General features: G+C 40.8%; 1 protein-coding gene across 5 annotated transcripts in view; it reads left to right on the plus strand.

Moving 5' to 3' along the window:
• UBP1 (upstream binding protein 1 (LBP-1a)) overlaps positions 1–20,066 on the plus strand; it is a 43,931-nt gene that overhangs the window by 21,902 nt on the left and 1,963 nt on the right. The window contains exons 3-16 of one of the 5 annotated variants that reach the window (XM_012720294.1): positions 516–592; positions 4,455–4,560; positions 4,994–5,100; positions 6,658–6,810; positions 6,909–7,019; positions 7,496–7,603; positions 12,415–12,518; positions 13,934–13,988; positions 14,222–14,315; positions 16,723–16,813; positions 17,348–17,466; positions 18,443–18,585; positions 19,096–19,147; positions 19,512–20,011. In XM_012720294.1, the coding sequence (XP_012575748.1) occupies positions 516–592; positions 4,455–4,560; positions 4,994–5,100; positions 6,658–6,810; positions 6,909–7,019; positions 7,496–7,603; positions 12,415–12,518; positions 13,934–13,988; positions 14,222–14,315; positions 16,723–16,813; positions 17,348–17,466; positions 18,443–18,585; positions 19,096–19,147; positions 19,512–19,768 (1,577 nt within the window). In that variant the 3' untranslated portion in view covers positions 19,769–20,011. Of the gene's footprint in view, positions 1–515; positions 593–4,454; positions 4,561–4,993; positions 5,101–6,657; positions 6,811–6,908; positions 7,020–7,495; positions 7,604–12,414; positions 12,519–13,933; positions 13,989–14,221; positions 14,316–16,722; positions 16,814–17,347; positions 17,467–18,442; positions 18,586–19,095; positions 19,148–19,511; positions 20,012–20,066 lie in introns of those variants that run through there. The other 4 variants (XM_012720296.1, XM_012720297.1, XM_012720295.1 and 1 more) reach the window with 4 other exon arrangements.

Here is a 20,066-nt window from a genome sequence, read left to right on the forward strand (position 1 = left end):
GAGAGATTCAGGCTAACCTGAAGAGTCTAAAAAGAGATTTGTGTCATTTTAATTTGCATTTATCTGATAGAGGGTGAATGTTTATTAAGAACTTGATGGAATTAGATGTTACTGTCATTTGTTCATGTACTTCTATGTATACTCAGTATTAGTGAGTTTTTGTATTAGGGAAATTAGTGTTAGTAGGTTTTTGTATTCGGGAAATTAGCAATTTATGTGTAACATGATTTGCAAGTGTTTCCCCTCTTGTATGTTTTTTCTGTTTGACTGATCAGAAAACCTGAGTCTTCGATAAATGCCTATATGCATAATAACATTTAGTGTGAGAGTAGCAAATAAAAATAAATTGAGAGAAGCTCAGTGATAGTTTAAGAAGGAAAGGTTGGTGTGATTTACAGGGAAGAAAAGATCTATCTCAGTCTAGCAAATGATTATGAGGTAATTGTATGTTCTGAATTTGTATGTAAAATAGCGGTCTGTATATGGATTATTTTTGATACACAATTTTTAAATAGGTCAGTCTTATGAAATTCGTATGCTGGATAATCGGAAAATGGGAGATATGCCTGAGATCACTGGAAAACTGGTGAAGGTAAGGTCAACTGTATTAATTCCTAACTGATATTACAGTGATTACCATAAACTAGTTAAGAGTTGTAGGGAGAAAACCCACCACTACGATAAAAACGTTAGGTTTCTCTTTAAAAGTAAAATATGTGAGGGAAAGTATAAATGTTAACATGAACCTTAAAATTCGTTTCACTTCTTCAAGTTTCTCTATAATTTGAAATCTTTTTACCCTACTGATAGATCTGAGTAATGAAGTCAGGTATTCTTGTAGTCAGTGGGTGACCAAACCATCTTTTTAGGGTATCTTTGGAGCACACCTTCACTGTCATGTAGAGGGGCCCATGTAGCCTCTGCCTGTCATGCACCATGGCTTATTTTAAATTTTATAGCTTTATAGGGCAAAGACTATAGAAGTAGCTTAGTTGGGAAAATGCAAAATTTCATGTGGATAAGTGTTAAGCAGGAGAAAAGCTGGCATTAAGTTCTCTTGAGCCTTCTGTCTTCCCACAGAGGTGTGGGGAGGCCCTGGTGCTGCTGGGCTTTTTTTACGAAGCTTTTCATTGGACAAAGCCTCTCCTTTGTGATATGCTTTATAAAAGTGTGAGCATTTGAATGGATATTCGAACTGATTCTAATGTTAACTGATTTGGCCTAACTGGGGAACCCAACTGCATCTTACCAGAGACCTGAGAGTCTTTGGGAGATTTTCAGTGTCTTTCCCACCCTTGGGGATGAAAAGCCCCCAATACTAATGGAAGTTGAGGGAAGTTAATGTGTATGGTCCCCATTGGGTCATTTGTCTTGCCAACCCAGAGTGAGCTCCCAAATTTCCCTTTCTAAATTCTGTGGCTCCAAACATAGTTGGGATAAAAAGGGAAGAGGTTACTTGCCTAGCCAGGTGTGCTTAAAGTCCATCATATCCCTAGAGGGGACTGAGAAGCACTTTCCACCCCCCATTCTTTCCCATTGACATTCTGACTGGTAGCATGCACCAGTTGGCTCTACCATTTAAAGAAGCCATCTCTCTTTGTCTCTGGTGAAGCCTCTCACCGCCCCTGAGCCTCTGGCCTGTACCCCAGTTCTGTATGCACAAATAAATAAATCTTTAAAAAAAAAAAAAAAAAGAAGCCATCTCTGTTCTTAGTGAGCAATCCCTACTTAGATTGTTGTCTGCTGGGCTCTAAAGCCAAATAGCTATGTTCTGGTCAAGGAGCCAGACTAACAGCTCTTTTTCCAACACGTAGGGTGCTGAGAGACGTTGAAGATTCTCTTGGTGTGTCCTGGTCCCAGATTAATTATTGCTAGACAAGTCACATGGTGCCCTTGGCTCACCTTTGGGAGAGTCTACTAATTGTACCACACCTACTTAAAATTCAGCCTGGTAATATCTTTATAAGAGATGTGGATGAACTCATCTGTCACTGTGAAAGTTACATTTGATGACCATGCTGTTTTGATTTTTTTTTTAATTCAGTGTACAATTGAATCAGCAGACAATTGAAAAATTGTTTTAACTGTAGAGTCCTCTGAAAAATTAAATAGGGCTGATGGGTACTGTATTGAGTTATTAAAGCTAGATCTGAAAATAATGAGAAGACTTTAAAGCTGCTTATGCATATGTAGAAATAGAAAGGATGATATGGTGGTACAAAACGGTGTCTATATAAAGAATTCTCATAATAAGTTCTACATACTTCAGCAATTTGCTAATCTTGTTTCCACTATTTTCCCTTGTGCTTTTTTTTTTTTTAATTTACTTCCCTGGGCAATTTATACTTGTTAATTCATAATTTTAACCCTTAATCATTTAAAATAATTTTAACTTGCACGTCACTCATAGCTACTCCTTGTTCTGAGGAAAACAAACTTTGGCATCTAGAGAAATAACAGAATTAAATTTCTGTCAAGACTTTGAAGAAAGTGAATTCTGACACAGTTTGCCACTTACCAGTAAAGACAAGCTGGCTTTCTCACCACCCTGAGTAGGTGGTGAGATTTAGGTGGTCTTCCTGGTACGGCAGGATTCATCAACTAAGTTGACGCATGACTGCTATAAGTTCAGTTTCCCTGGATTTAGTTCCAGATTAATACATGTAAAAAATTTTAAAAACAACTCTTCATTGAGATCGTGAACCATTTAGCTATAAGTGCAAGAGGGATGTGTTGTTGACACTCCACAGCCATTTTCTATCTAGGCAAGATAACATTTTTTTCATGCCATGGATTCACTTCTTACCACTTCTTTGTAGCATTTTATTGCATCCAACAGAAACAGTTCTTTAAAATGGTCACTGTTGTATAGACTCATTGGCATGGTAACCAGTGACTGGTTTTCCTGTTGAAGGTATAAAACTTTTAATTGTTACCTTTTTCCCATTATTTAAAAATACTGTGTGTTTCACACCATTTTTTTTTAAACAGTGTTTGCTTTCTTTTCTCAGGTGTAGTCCCCCAGAATTTCCACTACCATTTCACCTGTGCACCATCACCACAGCCCCTTGTGCTTCTCCTGCCCCATCTCAATCCCTTTGCTTCTCCCTCCCCTGCACACTGTCTCTGGTTTATAGTTGTCTTTTTTTGTTTCGGAGTGGTTTTTTTGTTATTGCTTGTCCCTGATGTCTGATGCTGGTTCTTAGCTGTCTTCAGTCTCCTTTCAGTCAGACTATACAGAGAACTTTTTCCCTTCCAAGTTCATTTAAGCAAGTTTTTCTATCTTACTGTTTTTTTTAACTGTGTCCTCCCTTCATGTTCCTTGCTGCAGTAGCTTACTGACCTTCCAGATGGGCACTAAGAAAGCTCTTAAATCTGATATCCACATTCTCATACTATTTTCATCTGCGTATGTCAATTTAGTTTTTTCCTACATAGGGAAGAATCAAAATGATGGCATTTTTCCTTGGCTCACTTTTCTTCTGAGATCCACTTGTTGATGAATGTGCACAGTGCTACCACCAGCCTGTGCCCTGTTTCTGAAAGCTTTGCTGCCAGCAGTGGTGGTATGAAGTAGGTGTTGGTGTTCTGCCTGGGCCACCAATTGATGTGGGTGTAGCTGGGAAGAGGGTGGATCAGAGTGACCACATGGCCTTAATGAGTCCTCCCTCAGGGTCCAACTGCTGATTTGCCTCTTTTTTATTTTTAATCTATCTAATGTTAAAATATTGCCACTTGCAAATGGTTCCCTTCAAAATCCATTACACTTGCATAGTATTTAATGGTTAGGAGATGCAGGAGTACAGATTATTTCCTATTTAAACCAGCGTGTTCTGGAAATACAGTTATCTTACTATGTCATGGTCTGAGAAACCATAAATATATGAATGTGCCAGGAATACATGTTCACGCAAATCTGGAATCTGAAATGATTTCAGTGAGCCTGTATTTACTGTAATGGAATGGTTGGCACCCCAAATGTCTGCAAGGTTGGGGACAGGTGAGTGGAGATCTAAGAATGAGTAGTTCAGTCTATCTAAAATTTATTAGCCAATGATTTAAATTCACTGTCTTACCGCTGTTCCTGGGTTTCTGTCTCCTCTTTATGCCACCTTTTCGTCATAGTAATACTTGTGTGTATCCAGTGTTTTCTTTGCAAAAAATGTAATTCTTGCTTACTAATTTTATGAGCATGTACATTTTTATTTACAATGTCAGATTTTTAAATAAAAATTATACCTATATAACCATCTTATTTTATTTTTTGTTATAATTATTGGTACCCATAATCCAGGTTTCCAAGAGCAAAACATTTTACTTAAAAAGCATTTAAAATATAATTTGCTTTTGTATGCTCTTCTGTTATAGCTTATTGCATAAAAAAAGCTGCAAATGCTTCTGCATTTTAGCTGAAATAATTTTAAAATAACTTGTTTCCCTTACTTATTTTGTAGAGCATCATAAGAGTTGTATTTCATGACAGACGGCTGCAGTATACAGAGCATCAGCAACTTGAAGGTTGGAAGTGGAATCGTCCAGGAGATAGACTTCTTGATTTAGGTACACGAGGCTGTCAAAACCAGAAAAGAGATGAAAGCGTTTTAGCTCTACTTCTAACAAGGGCACTGTGTGTAATTGTGTGGAGGGTTTTGGTGTTAGCAGATGCCATGTGTCTGAGTTGTTTTATTGTTAGAAAGGAGTTTTTGGGTTCTAAAGGAAACAGACAGAACTTTAGTGAGCTTGAAGTCATTTTATTATGTTCTTAATTGGCATCACCCATCATTTGTAATTAAATGAAATAGAAAACCATAATAGAAGAAACTGTGATACTCATTGGTTGGGTTTTGACATTGAAGTGGTCAACTATGAAGGTAAAAAAATTGAGCATGGAAATAGAATTCTAATTTCATGAGGATATAATTATAGTGAGTTATAGGCATTCTAATTGTTCATAGTGGGTGAGTTTCTATTTAACTTCTTTTTTGCAATATAGATATTCCAATGTCTGTGGGGATAATTGACACGAGGACAAATCCAAGCCAGTTAAATGCGGTTGAATTTCTTTGGGACCCTGCAAAACGCACATCTGCTTTCATTCAGGTTTGGATGTTTACATTATTAGAAGCATGCTAACCTAGTCATTTAGAAGGTCATGGATGAGAGTGAATTCTTGACACTTCTTGATACATTTCTAAATGCTTATGTATAGGTTATCTTGTAATGCCATTTTATTTTACATTTGTTGTTAAGTTGGAATTAATCTACTAAAACTGTCCCTTATTAACATATAAAGACAATCAATATGGAAAGCATTTTGCAAATATTAACTTTACTATGGGTTGTAGCAATAGTCAAAACTTCCATTTTTGGGGTAAGATTAATTTCTCAAAACTTCCACTTTAAAGGATTTGATTGGGAAAAGTATAGTTTTAAGATTCTAGCATTATCCAAAAAAAAATTCTGATCTGAAATTTTTCAACTCTCCCCACCCCTTACACACACAAGATAATGAATCCTCTGTGTATCCATGGTTTCAATTGTTAGTAGTAATCTCCCCCTTTTTAATTATTGATAGAATCCTTTAAAATAACTCAAAGGCATTTCACTTTACATTGTAAGTATGCAGTTTGTAGTTCTAGGAGATGAATCTTTGAAAATACTGTTAAGTGTAAAATGAAATCATTGTAAATCTAAAGCCACTGTATTCAAGTTCATAATTTGTGGGAGAACAAATAAGCATATAATCTTCATGTGAAAAAGGAAAACCACTTAATTGTAGGCCAGCCCAGGTAGGCTGTGGCTTATTTGAACGATAAAGAATATTTTCTATTTTGCATTTTTTGTGGTCTACCAAATATCCCCCATCAATTAATAATACCAGGGGCATGTTTCATATTAGCGGAATATCTTTTCATACTCTTTGTCTAACAGGGTAACTAACTAGTTAATATAGTAAATGCAGATGAATAAGCTTGACCTAAAATTTCAGGATATACAGAGTCATAATCATTTTTAACTTTGAGTCATTAAAAGCGGAGATGTGTAGCAGTGAGAAACTCCTAGTAACCTGTCGTTCCCTGTCATCATGGTAGTAGAAGAAGCAGAAGTGGTGGACCATGAGTGTGGCCCTCAGGATCCTCAGGAACATGCAGTAGACTTTCTGGACTGTGGCAGGCCCCCAGACAAGCTTACGTGTTCATGTATACAGGGGCAGCAGTGAGGTGTAGGGCATGACAGAAGAGGACAAGCAACAGAAGCTCGGAATGATGAGCTGAGAACTGCTGTGCGTGAGCCACAGCAGGGCTGAAGAGCCCGAGTTTGGGAGCAATATCCAGTACTGGTGCAGAAGGTGACAGACATAGGAACCTATTGTCCAGGTAAACCTAGGATCAAAGCAAATGCGGTATTAAAGGAGAGGCATTTGAAAGGAAAAGCGCTCAGTCCAGAAAGTTCAGAAAGATTTAGTTTGATTTTTTGGGGGGGGAAGACATATATTGAAAACAATCCAATTCATGACTCTTATCTGGTTAATAAGTGGAGGTTCATTTTAAAGGGTCTTGGGTTTATAGAGGTGGCAGGATATCCAAGTGGGAACAAAGCAAAAGGGTAATCGTGGGGTGGATCTGTGATTCCATTTCAGCTTGAATTGTTTTCTAGGTGCACTGCATCAGCACAGAATTTACCCCACGGAAGCATGGAGGTGAGAAGGGAGTGCCTTTTAGGGTACAGGTTGATACCTTTAAGCAGAATGAAAATGGAGAGTATACAGATCATCTACACTCAGCTAGCTGCCAAATCAAAGTTTTTAAGGTAAGAGGTGGAAACCAGGCTTTCAGTAATTAAGGTCTAGTCTTGCTTGTAAAGCTACTTGCCTATAGTCTGACAGATGAAATCCTCTTGTTTTTAAGCCTAAGGGTGCAGACAGGAAACAAAAAACTGACCGAGAAAAAATGGAGAAGAGAACTGCTCATGAAAAAGAAAAGTATCAGCCGTCCTATGACACCACAATCCTTACGGAGGTAATGCAGAGCTCTGTTTTGGCTTCTAGAGAGGAGCAGAGGTTTGAGTAGTAGCATTCTCACTAAGGAGTAGTTTTTTGCTACAGTGAGTGGGGTTGGGACAAAGTGACAATATTCTTTGTGAAATTTGGGGGGAAAGTATTTTATTTAAAATTTGGGATTTTAATGGACTAGTTTCCTGGGTGGGATTCTGAAGATGCTGAAATCCCAATGAGGTCTTAGAAAGACCTTAAAAACCTTTGAAGGTTGGCAAGAAATTAAGTTGGGGCCTAGCTGTCTGGTTTGTTTTTTTGTTTTTTGTTTTGTTTTGTTTTGTTTTGTTTTTTTTTGTCACTGCTGGGGTTTTGCATTTTCTTTAACTTTGAATCATGCTAGTCATACATTTGTTTAATTGGACTGCAGAAACATAAACAGGGTATTAGATCTTTCTTTGTATAATGAAAAGACATTGATCCCAATCTTTGGTGTTTGTCCAGATGAGGCTTGAGCCTATAATTGAAGATGCAGTTGAACATGAGCAGAAAAAGTCCAGCAAGCGGACTTTGCCAGCAGACTACGGTGATTCTCTGGCAAAGCGAGGCAGTGTAAGGGACTTCTGCTTCTCTTTTCATTGTGCAAGAAACCTTGTGCAGTGTTAGATATAGGATCAACTTCCACCGAAAAGTAAAGCCAAATTTGTTTTTGATGTCCTTGTCTTGATTTAATTTGCTTTTGCTTAGACTTCCTACTTTCTGTTTGTTCCTCGCTGAGGAAAATTTCCTAAATCTAACACTTCAAAACAAAGCAAAAACAATGTTGACCATTTTGGGTGGTTTTGGAGGGAAAAGGAAAACAACACTCACAAATTGTGTTCCCTCCCTGTCCCCATCTCTTTCTCTCTTCCTCCCCCTCTCTCTCCTTCACACACATACTTTCTTTAAGAACACTGAAAATATTTTTAGTAGTTGTCATTTTTATGTAATTAAAAAGGTTTGCTTTCTTATGTATAACTGATAAAATTTCATACCTATTTAGAGAAATGGCAGCAAGCTTACTAGCTGTCACATTTCCTGCATGTAGTCTAAGGATGTGTGTCTGTCTGTGCTTATAAAAGCCTGATGGGCTGCACAGGTAAGAAAATAACCTTTGACTGCATTAGTGTTTCTGCTCAGCAGCTGCTTTAGGACTTTCCGCTTGTAGGCCAGCAAGTGCACGTTGGTACCCACTCACTCACCTGCTTCCCATATGCAGCCAGGGGCCTCTAGTGCAATGTGGACTTTGTTGAAGTATCACAAATCTTTATTTTTGTGACACAACTTCCTCTAACAACCCACAAAGGACTTTTCTGGTTTTGATTCCCTAGAAAATCCACAGAAAATGAAAACATAGAACTTTAAAGAATTTTTTTTTAAGTCAGTTTATGCATTAATGGTGACTCTATTCGTCATTCCAGTGTCTGTACTGTCCAGGTGCCACAGATGGAATATTCTGTCATCTGTAGACTGGCAGTCACAAGCACTATCACAAGAACCTGATTTTCAACTTAAAGCACTGAGTGGAATTGTTTTAAATGCTTCTTCATGCCACAAAGCTGAAAACGTACTCTCCTGAGTACGCTGGGGAACCCATGTACATCTGCTTTAACTGGGCTCTTAAAATTCAACTCAAAGGTTTGGAACAACCGGATAATCCCTCCCCCAAATGCCCACCCCTCCAGATGTAGGTTTTACACTCTTCTGGCTTCTCAGCTGAAGTCTCATAAATGGTTCTTAGTAAGCTTTTTGGGGGACTCCCTGGTAACTCAGTCACATTTCCCCTCTCAGTACAAACCATTTACTTAAAACAGATGGTTTCTCATAGTTCATAAATGGAAAAAAATTTGTGATAGTCCAGAATTAATCTGAAGACAGTAGAATTATTGCAATATTACTGATGATTTTACGTGAAGTCTAAAGTATGCAAAACGCCAGCAGTTCACTGGCCTGGGATTTCACATCTTCTTAGTGCATGTTGCTTGTTGCCCTTGGCTACATTTGGTTTGATTAATATCTTTCTAGGGGTGGTTAGAGCACCTTGGAAAGCTATTTTTTAAAAAGCAAGGTACAGGTTAATCCCTTAAAGAAGAAAATCTACAGCATTTCATACATCTTAAAGTGCTTTCAAAGGAGGACCAATGCTTCTTAGAGCTGACAGTTAAATTGGCTCTCAGTAGAAAGGGATATCTAGGTTTATCTGTTAAAATTCAAAAGGTGCTGTGAAAGCCCCTACCTTGAGTAGAGTCACTGCTGTTGATTCTGTAGGAAATCAACTGCTGTATAGCAAAACTCTTTGCTATGTTTCATTGACTTATACCAGAGCTACCAATTCCTGCAGTCTAAGATGGGTCATTGCTTTCTGATCTTCCTGGAGGGGGACTCTGTTCACAGTAAATATACCAAAGCCATGAAAATGAGTCCAGGCCCGGTATTACTGGAAAGTGTATGATTTATAGATTGTCTTGAGGAAGATAGACATGACCCTGTTGCTAAATTTTAAAGATGGAAGGATGACAATGTAGAACTACTGCGAAAATGTTCCTAAGTACATCTTTGTCGTCCAGGGTTGCCTGCAAGAGAGATCTTACAGTACAAAAGTAGGGAGGTCTTGATGTTTCATTCAGTCTGTCCACTTGAGGACTGGGAGGCCATTTTCCAAATGTGGGGCTAACAACTAGTTTTTCAGTGCTCACTGATTTTAGTCTCATTTAGTGAGTAACATTTAGGTGTCAACTATTGACCATCCTATTTTTCTACTGACAGTCTAGATGTGATATACCAGTATGTGTACAGTTTGAGCAAATTTGATGTCTTCTCCATATTACTGTATGGTATTAGAAGTTTATGATGAGTCCATTTCTTCAACTAAACAGCTGGCAAATTTTACCAAACCATATTTAAGGAGGCTTGGTGTTAAAAGGTTTACCTTATTTAAATGTTTTTGTTCGGCTCTGTTGTCATTTCTGTTATCTGGGGCACAGGAGGAACATCTTCCATTTGGTAGAAATAACCATGAGCCCATGACACCAAATATTCAGTATGCCACTTGGCGTATACAGTCCTGGGTTGCTCAGACAGAAACTAGGGTTTGTGTTTCTTTCCTTATGGCGGAAAGACAGAGGCAGCAGTTTAAAAATAATAGGCAATGGCCCTCCCTGGTGGCGCAGCGGGTTAAAGCACAGCACTGAGAAGCTAAAGCCACTGCCACATGAGTTCTATCCCTGTCTGCCCCGGAGGTGACCACATGGCGTGGCAGACCTCTCCTGACCCGCCCGCTGCTCCCCTCGGCAGTGTACTTCATCGATCTGCCTGTTCTGCCCCCCCTCTCTGGTGAGGCCTCTTGCCGCCCCTGAGCCTCTGGCCTGTACCCCAGTTCTGTATGTACAAATAAATAAATCTTTAAAAATATAAATATATATTAGGCAATATGTAAAATAGTATTTTGGAGAAATTGTTGTGTCAAGTAGTAAGGTAGCAGTGCTGTCCAGCTAGATTTCTTTCTTAAAATTTACTAATAGTTGAAACGGTAAAGTGTGTCATTTCCCCCTAATTTTGAGGAGATACATAAAGCTTTTCCATTAAAATTTTGGAATTTCTCTTATCTCCTTGGATGCATGTTTCTGATGGGTGTCAGAAGTGTTTTAGGCTCTGTGATCATTAGAGAGACGTGCTTTCTGCCCTCAAGTGTGTTTGCAATCTCCTAATTTCTCCATACCACTGTGGTTTTGATATTCCTACACTTAGAATAATTTTGGACAAAATCAGTTGCACATTTTTAGATAACATTTGAAAGTTTGCATCATAAATTTAAATAATTGCAAAGGAGGGAGTTTCCTGTCATAGTGAATATTTGTATTTACAATTAAAAATAAAAACATGCATATTTCTTTGAAGTGTATCTTAAGGAATCTAAATATTTTTTAAGATGATGATCAGGCTCTTTAGTTAAGTCTGAAATTTCACACTGCTGCTCTTCCCTGATCTAATATATAATCTTCTTTTAAACAATGGTATCCTAACATGGCATGCTTTTTATGCCTGAAAATCTTTTGTCACTCTTAACTCTTTACAACAAACTTTTATAAATTAAAACCTAATTCGTAAAATTTACTGTGACTTGTAGGCACTTTATACATTTGAGAAGCTGTAAACTTATTACAATATATTTATCCAAGTGACAAATAATACAAATTCTGACACATTGTTAATTATAAATGTGGAAAGGTTACTAGAGATGCATCTTGAGGAGGAAAGGTAGACCACAATTTATAACTTTTTTGATGAGAAACTAGATTTTTGTCTTTGAGCAGTGTTACTCATGTCTTAGAACACCTTTTGAGTGATCTCTCCAAAATCCCAGTGACCTATTTTTGTGTGATCTAGTAGGTTGTTTCAGTTGACAATAGGTCCTCCTGAGCTTTCTGTAAGGTTTTGAAAGTAAAGACTTGAAAGAAAACTTCTTAATAAAAACGTCAAGCTTTTTACTTATTTGCATTAGAATCCAGTGCTTGAGTCTTATACCCATAGCCATAAGGAAATGTGATGCCTTATTGCCTTGTTTGTGTGAAATGGGAGATGACTGATACTTAGTGGGGACCCTTGAAAGCAGAGGCATGCTCGGGCAGGTCATTTGTAGAAAAACAACCACCTTATGGCATGGAAGCACTACAGCTCAGGTGTGAAGGCCTCCTTGTGAAGACCACCCTGGTCTGCTCAGTGCAAGACTAGCAAGTCACACAGTCAGTTTGTCTTTGATTCTTGGCACCATCTTTGGTCAGAATTGTGTCTGGAACTGAAAATATTTAGGTTCACCATGACCTTTCTAGGAAATAGAAAAGCGTGCACGTAAGGAGAGATAGGCTGTGCCCTACATAGCCAGTGGCATGCACCTGGGGCATATCCCCAGAGAAGGTCAAATGGCAGGAAGGTCAGAAGGAAGCAGATGGGTGCTACTGAAGCATTCTCGGGAAGGAGGACAGAAAGGGAGGGCACTGTAGGACAGGGTTACTGTACTGGTCACCATGTGACGTTAGGTGTTGATTACAAACCCTTTCTTACCTCTTCTGCTCTTGAACCTGGAGGTGCCTGTTGGAACTAATAAAGATAGGGATGAAAGTTCTCGAAAGTGAAATGTACATAAGTACACACTTAAATTGCCTTTGTAAATTTTTTTTGCTGCTATCATTACTTCACATCTTCTCTAAGAGTAATTAGGGTCTAGACTCCTCCAGGTATAATTTTTTATTGCTTGAGGGTGCTTGATGAGTGTCAGGTGTTTTGTGTTTTATAATCTTGCATTTGACCAGACTAAACTGTAAACAGGTGATTCTTCCACATGCTTTAAAGGTATGTCATTAATTTATTTTTGTTTCTGTCCTTAGTGTTCTCCATGGCCTGATGCCCCTACAACCTATGTGAATAACAGCCCTTCCACAGCACCCACTTTCACCTCCTCTCAGCAGAGCACTTGCAGTGTCCCGGACAGGTATTTGGTTTGTATAATTGTGTGCCTGCAGCTCACTGATGCTCACGCGCCTCTATTTCCCTTTCCATTTACAGCAAGCCTCTCGCTGTCTCTGTGGCTATATACACATATATAAAGTACGTAGTGTTGAGAAATAGCCAATACCTTCATTTGGTGGGAAATGGTCATTTTACCTACCAGCCATTTTGCTCCTAGTACCTTTATTCCTCAGAGTTCTGGAGGCTAGATCAGGGTGTCAGGAGTGTCAGGTTCCAGTGAGAAATCTTTCCTGGTCACAGATCTGACTTACGAGTAGCTACACACGGCAGAGGCAGAGAGCAGGGTCTCTCAGGACTCTTGCAAGAGCGCTGACCTCATTCTCGGGGGCTCTACCCTTGCACCCTCATCTCATGCTAATTCCCAAATGTCCTGCCTTCTATCTAGTTTTCTATCACACATGGGGGCTGAGGGTAAGGCGTCCACATAGGAATTTTGAGGGAATACAAACATTCAGTTCATAGTAGGTACTGATGAGAAGACAGAGAAAAACATGCTTTTCCCTGAGAAGGATAGATTTGATAGCAGCTTGTTTTTGTGTAAATTGTTGTATTTTAAGAACAGGCTCAGAGGAGACGGAACAGTGTGTGACCACATCCGGGCAGGGACTCTTCCAGTTCCACAGTTCCATCCTAATAAACTTAGAAAATGTTGATTTTAAAGGTGAACCATGAGTTCACGTATCTACTATTTAACCTCATAGTTCTAAAAGCCCACTGTGTTTCCAGCACCATTGCAGGTGCTGTGGTTTATAAGTGACAGAAAGAGCCCTATCGAAGGACCTTATATTTTCCTGGGTGCAGAAGGAGGGTAAGCATTCAGTAACAAACCTAAGTAACTGTGGGTAGAGACACTAAGACAGAAGTTGGAACTCAGAAGTAGGAGGGATTTGACCACCTCATTTTACCTTAGAAATACAAGTTTGATTTGCCCTCTTTTTCTCCCTTGGATTTTGCCCTCTTAAAACATGGGTTTTGTACTGAAGAGATAATTTGGATTTCAGATCCTTAGATCATCTCTTACAGCTAATTTTCTTCAAGTAGATTTTATCTGCAGTTACTTTTTATCTGCTTCCCTTCTCTTATTTTTACTGATAAAACTGAGTGACTATCTTTCATTGTCCTGGCACCCCTGAAGCCCTTTTGTTTCATAAAACATGAATTTTGTACTACAACAGATGGAGGAGGATACACAAACCAGCACCAAATCTTCTGTGCTTTAATCTCATTGTCACCCCCACTCCCTGTTGTGCTGACATTCTTAGTGTAAATTTCCTTTGCTCTGACCCAACGTACTTTAAATTCACCGCGTTTCCTAGCCTTTAATGTCTTGATCTGAAATGTAAATATAATAATCATCCATTTCTTCCTTCTCCCCAGCAATTCTTCTTCCCCAAATCATCAGGGAGATGGAGTTTCATTGTCCTCTAGTGAAGTAAGTGTCTTTTTCCTAAAACAATCAGATACTTTTCGGAGTCCTTTTTTTTTTGAAGACTCTGACAGGGGCTTGTCATTTTGGGTTAGTCAGACCTGTGTTTTGGATATTTTTTACTTTGTATCTTTGTACTTGGAGGACTTCTTTATCACATGCCACTAACTTCAGTTACTTTTTGTAAATTTCAGTAGTTTCTTCTGAGTATGTTCATTTTCTTTTTTTCCCATAAACAGCAACTTCAGCCTTCAGCCACGATCCAGGAAACACAACAATGGCTGCTCAAAAACAGATTTTCTTCCTACACAAGACTGTTCTCCAATTTTTCAGGTATGTTTGTGTGTGCATTCATGTTCTGTTTGTCTTTTTCTGTGCCTTTATTAATCTTAATTTCAAATTTGGAAATAATTGTAGATTCATTGGAAGTTACCAGAAGGCGTGCCTATTAGCACTTCCCCCAGTGGTGCTGGCTTTCGTGCCTGTTGTACTTTATCAAAACCAGAAAATGGACTACAATCTGCTACTTCATTAGCTTATGAGTTTATGCAGTTTTTTCATTTTTTATCGTTAAGTAGTTTTTTCTTCACAATAGAGTGCAAAGATGGTACGGCGATGTTCTACTGCCCCCTTGGCACCATTTCTGTCATAACTGACAGAATGGCATTTGTGTATGCAGTTCTGTCTCATCATATCCCCCCGTGGTGAGAGCCCTCTGGCCGCCAGCAAAGGTGGGGCGCAGAGCTGCACCGTTCTCATGCAGGGCCTCTTGTGCTGCCCGTCCCCCTGCCCACTCTCCTGACCATCTCCGTGATTTCATCATTTCGAGAATGTTTTACACATGAAATCCCACTGAATGTAACCTTCTGAAATTGACTTGATCACTCAGTTCCTTCAGGTCCCTTCAGCTTGCATGTGTCAGTACTTGGTTCTTTATTGCGCAGTATGTCATGCTACGAATATACTCCTGTGTGGTATTTATGGCTTTAAACATAATTTTTTTTTGCTTAAAGGAGTATTTAAGTGAAATTTTAAATGGGACTAGTGCTTCTCTAAGAGGTTTTGAAGAAAGCCTGTTTAGGACAGCCCTAGATACATCAGTGGGGAAGGGGATGCATTTCCAAAAATACTTGACTTTCACACCCTTTTCCTATATATATTTTGACCACATCCTGGTCAAATACTTGAGAAATGCTGGGCCACAGGAAAATGACAGCCAGCCTTCCTTTGCCTCAGAGCTGTGGGGCCTTAAGGATCACCCCAGAGTGAGTCTGTGTGCACACACCTGACCTAGAGGAAGGCTTGATTTCACAACATACATGGTTTCCTCTCACGTCAGTCACACACCGCAGTATTGACAGGCTTTACTCAGTCCCCATGTAGATTGTTGTCTCTTTAAAACAGACTGGATGAAAGTTATTTTCTAGCCAGTATTTACATTTTTATGATTAACTAAAACCTTTTATCTGTGCAAAACAAACTTAAGATTTCAGTGGGGAGAGAGGATCACATCTTGAACCCACAGAGAGGAGACAGATGAAAAGCAGAGCACAGAGATAAGCACTTAGCACAGGCTCTTGGTCAGCACTGCGGGAGGTCCCCGGTTGTGCCTGTTAACATTCACTGTTTCCATCTGGTGCGCTCTGAGCTACCCTGACGAGCCTCCTGCTTTGTCCTTAACCTGCGAGTTCCCAGCAGTAAGACGGTGAGGAGGCTGGGGCTTCCTGCCCTGAGCCTTTGGGCATTCGTATTTCTGGAAGGGCTGGCCACATGAACTTGTGTGGCTCTGAAGGTGTAGCCTGTGCATACACATACACATCTCTTGTCACAGCTGAGTTGTTTTCAGGTGCATGGTAGGGAGATGAGAGCCTGTCTTTGCTTCTCTGACTCCATGTAATGATTCCTGTCAGTGCTCATGCCTCAGGAGATATGTGCTTTATTCCTATTACAAACTAGAATGCAAAGGTTCTCTAACATATAAGCCCCCCAAAGTAGTTAGAATTCCACTATTTTGGCATATAATTAATTTATCACATGGAAGTCATGCCTTAATCCTAGAAAGCCTCTTAACTTCTCCCTATAAACTACATTTTCGGTGTTAAAAAAAAAAAAAAAAGGAAGACAGATTATGGACACATTCAAATGTAAAAGATACAGATGGACTCCCTGTCATCGCTCCCGTCTTCAGAATGGCCAGCCTTGAGGTAGTCTCGCTCTGTAGGATATAGTGTACAGTCTGTCACGCTTCCATATTTGAACTGGCTGCTGTGACAGTTGTTAGGGCACAGAATGTTGGACTTTATTCGACATGTTGCAGTATGAAGGCGGTCTAGAGTTTTAGCTCTGCCACCAACTCCTGTAACTTAGGACAGGTCCCCAAAACTCTGGACTTCCCTTTCCTCCTTTTATAAAACAAAAGGTTGGCCTGGGTATTCCCAAGGTTAATCATCGACAGTCTGAACCATGGCTGCTCAACAGGCACCAGCCAAAGTCAAGGAGACAGTGAAAGCCTGTACAGGTGACCAGAAGGCCCCACTAGCGGATTAGAGAGGTCCACCCCGAGCTTCTAGCCCCTTCTTGATACAGGACACAAAAGAGCCAGCATTTTCTTTGGCTCTGGGGGCACCTGTGTGCGTACTCTTGCATTGTTCGTGTGTGTATGTGCTCAGGAAGCCCATGTGAACACAGCCAACCCTGCTAGTTCATTTTGTTTTGATAAGACTCTTTTGCGGTTCTGCAGGTGCCGACTTACTAAAACTGACAAAGGAGGATTTAGTACAAATTTGTGGTGCAGCCGATGGAATTCGGCTCTATAATTCACTGAAGTCAAGGTAAAATATGGTGTTTAAGAGAACTGTGTGCTTAAAATGAGAATGTCCCTTTCTCCGTGTGGGGTTGGGCAGGATGCATGTCCCCGCCAGGTTGGCGTGTACCTGTGTGCTGTGACATGTCGGCAGCCTCGTGCTCACGAGAAGACTTTTGTGTACACTTCAGGGCAGGCCCAGATACGGTGCAGGTGCTGATGAGGGCAGAGGTAGGCTAAGACAGGTAGCAGTGCACCTGGGCAGTACTGATTTCTTGAAGACTGCTGGGTTCTGTTGCCAAGGAAACAAACTTCTTGCTGACAACCTTGAAACTGAAATTTACCAGCATCGCAATGGTTTGGAATCTGGATCACCAGATTAGACCACCTGTGATAGTTGGCGTGAGGTGTGTTTGTACATCTTTAAGAGCAAATGATTTGATTTTGTATGAAAAGTTCTCGTAAGGAAAAATTACATTCTACTTACATTCCTGTAGTTGTTTGTCGGTACCGTGGGGCGGCTTTCTCTCCTAGGCTCATGGGTGGCCTCTTCTGATTGCAGGTCGGTTAGGCCCCGCTTGACCATCTATGTCTGCCAGGAGCAGCCAGGCAACGCACTGCTACAAGGGCAGCGGCAGGCCCCGGGCAGCGGCAGTGAGAATGGCAGTGGGACTCCCTTCGGTGGGTATCAAGGGCACCTCCGCTTCCCGAACCAATATTGAACCGAACAATCCTGGCAGCGGCTAGAGGACCAGGACATGACTTACTCAGTACAGCAGCATTGTGAACCTGTCCCTCAATTGAACCTGTCCCTCAATTGGATACTTGGCTGGCTGGCATTTCCTTACAATTTCAAAACTTTCACAGAATGGGAGGGGGGACAAGGGGGGGGACAATGCACAGCGAGGAAACGCAAGCGAGCGAGCATGAGCGAGCATGACTGGGGTGGAATGGGGGGGTGACGGGGAGGGGCTCCCCCCTCCCCCCCTTAAATACACCAAGGGGGGAAGAGCAGCAGACAAGGCGATAAGGCCTGCTGCCCTGTACGTGGAGGGGTCAGAGCTCCCCGGCCGGGGTCTCGAACTCAGGCCGTAACCATGACAGTGCTGAGGCTTAACCCTCTAGGCCACCGGGGAGGCTCCTACCTCACTAGGTTCGGTAATACCTGTTAAGGAGCTACAGAGAAACTGATGCGTGCATAAGTAAGATTGCCTGAGACAGGCCTAAAGACAGGCTCTTTAGGACCACCTGTACCTCATATTTCACTCACTCTTCTACTGGTTTTAAACATACACAGCAATGAGTAGGGGTGTAGAGAGCAAGGCGGGGGGACACCACATAGAAATAACATCTTGAAGGTAAATGTGGAGGGTGGTGTATCATGGTCCACCTGTTCTGGGAGGGGTTTTGTCCTTGCTGGTTTTCCAGAACAGAACGCTGGACTAGACTATGGCCGAGTTAATGATAGTGGCTTCTCTCCTTACCAAACCCATTTATCCCAGAAAGATATCCCCCATGCACATTTGCTGGCAACGGGTCTTTTTGGTCAGACGTCAGCCATTAGTAGTAGTGAATGTATTTCCGATGGGGAGAGTTAAGCGATTAGGGTAGTAAAAGGTGAGGCTCATTTCTTCTAAATGTTATTTTTTTATTTCAGTTTATCATGCAATCTACTTGGAAGAGATGGTTGCCTCAGAAGTCGCTCGAAAACTCGCAGTGGTGTTTAATATTCCTTTCCACCAAATTAATCAAGTTTACAGACAGGGTCCTACTGGTATTCACATTCTTGTTAGCGATCAGGTAATAACTTGAACTGGCTTTCCCTTTCCTATGATGAACTGGGAAATGTGGGCCCTTTGCAAGTTCTGTGAGAATGTATAACCAAGAATTTTAGGATCCTTAGGAATACAAAGGAAAGAACTGTTTCCCACTCCTTTTCAAATCTGGACACTTAGGAGCTTGTTGGGCAGAGCTGGGCTTTGGATCACTATTTTAAAGCTGTACTGGGTTCAAGAGCACTTCCGCCATGGCTTCGTTACTCAGTTTTCGAGGACCTGGCAGGAATGGTCCCAAGTGGGCCCTGTGTGCCTGTGCCAGTCTCAGACCCATCACATCAAGCACGGCTATTGTCTGTCAGTGCAGCTAAGAATTTTTATACCTCAAACTGCCTTCATGAATAATCACAATCTTGACTACTGAATTCTGTGTTGTCAGTGTCAATCTGTGTGTATGCATATGATCTCTTCTAGTCCGTTAAAGCAAGGATGTTTGGGTTGGGTTTTTAACTGTACATTTGCTTTATCCTTCTAGATGGTTCAGAACTTTCAAGATGAGAGTTGTTTTTTATTCTCCACTGTAAAAGGTACTTTGCATATGTCTTGAAATGCTGGGATCATGAGAGAGATGTTGAAAATACCATTTTTAATTACTGTAATGTGGGAACACGTGGGGTAGAGAGGATAGGGTCATGAAGCTTGGACAAAGCTGCTGAGACGCGTCATTAATGCTGTGCCATGAAGCATGAGGAGCCGACCACGGGGGCCGCCCTAAGCTGGTGTGGCCGGACTGGGCAGGAAAGTGCTTGACTTCTTAGAGGTCCAAAAGAACTCTTTTGCTGCTCTGTGGTGTGTGTCGAGGGGCTTGTGGGGCAGTGTGACTTGTGATGGTAGGTAGCTTTTATTTTAGAGGAGTAAATGTGATTCGATTTTTCTTTTGCCTGCGTGGAGACAGAGATGGTGGGAAAGCTAGGGGCAAGAGGTGTCATCTGCGTGTCTCACACTTGAGGGAGAAGTTGCTGTGGCTCAGAGCCACTGGGCAGAACGTGGTTCCAGTAAGGAGGTGGGTAACTGGGGACAGCAGCCAAATGTTAGAATATGTGGTAATGTCACAAGGGCAGTTACTCAGTGTGGCCCAAAGCCTTAGAAAATCACAGCAGTATTTAGAGCACGGACAGAAAAGGAATCAAGTCTTATTAAAGAATTAGTACATGAGGAAGTCATGTATTCCGACTGCAGATTTTAACCCTCCAGGTTCCTTCCTTCAAAGATGATGTGTAAGAGAGTAGTCCAGAACACTGCTTAACTTATGAGTTCATAATGTGCCTGACATGTTGCATACGGCATCAAGTTGGTTGAGTTTTAACTTGGAACTGACTCACTTTATCTTACATATTCTCAAAGTAGTTCTCCTCCATCCAGTATAGCTTTTACTTTGCAAAATTCACATTGCCTAAGAAAAGGAAAATCATGCTGTGATTTTTATGGCTGTGTTTGGGAAAAGCA

The sequence above is a fragment of the Condylura cristata genome, unplaced genomic scaffold (assembly GCF_000260355.1).
Source record: "Condylura cristata isolate star-nosed mole 26May11 unplaced genomic scaffold, ConCri1.0 scaffold00004, whole genome shotgun sequence".
In the NCBI taxonomy this organism is placed as follows: domain Eukaryota; kingdom Metazoa; phylum Chordata; class Mammalia; order Eulipotyphla; family Talpidae; genus Condylura; species Condylura cristata.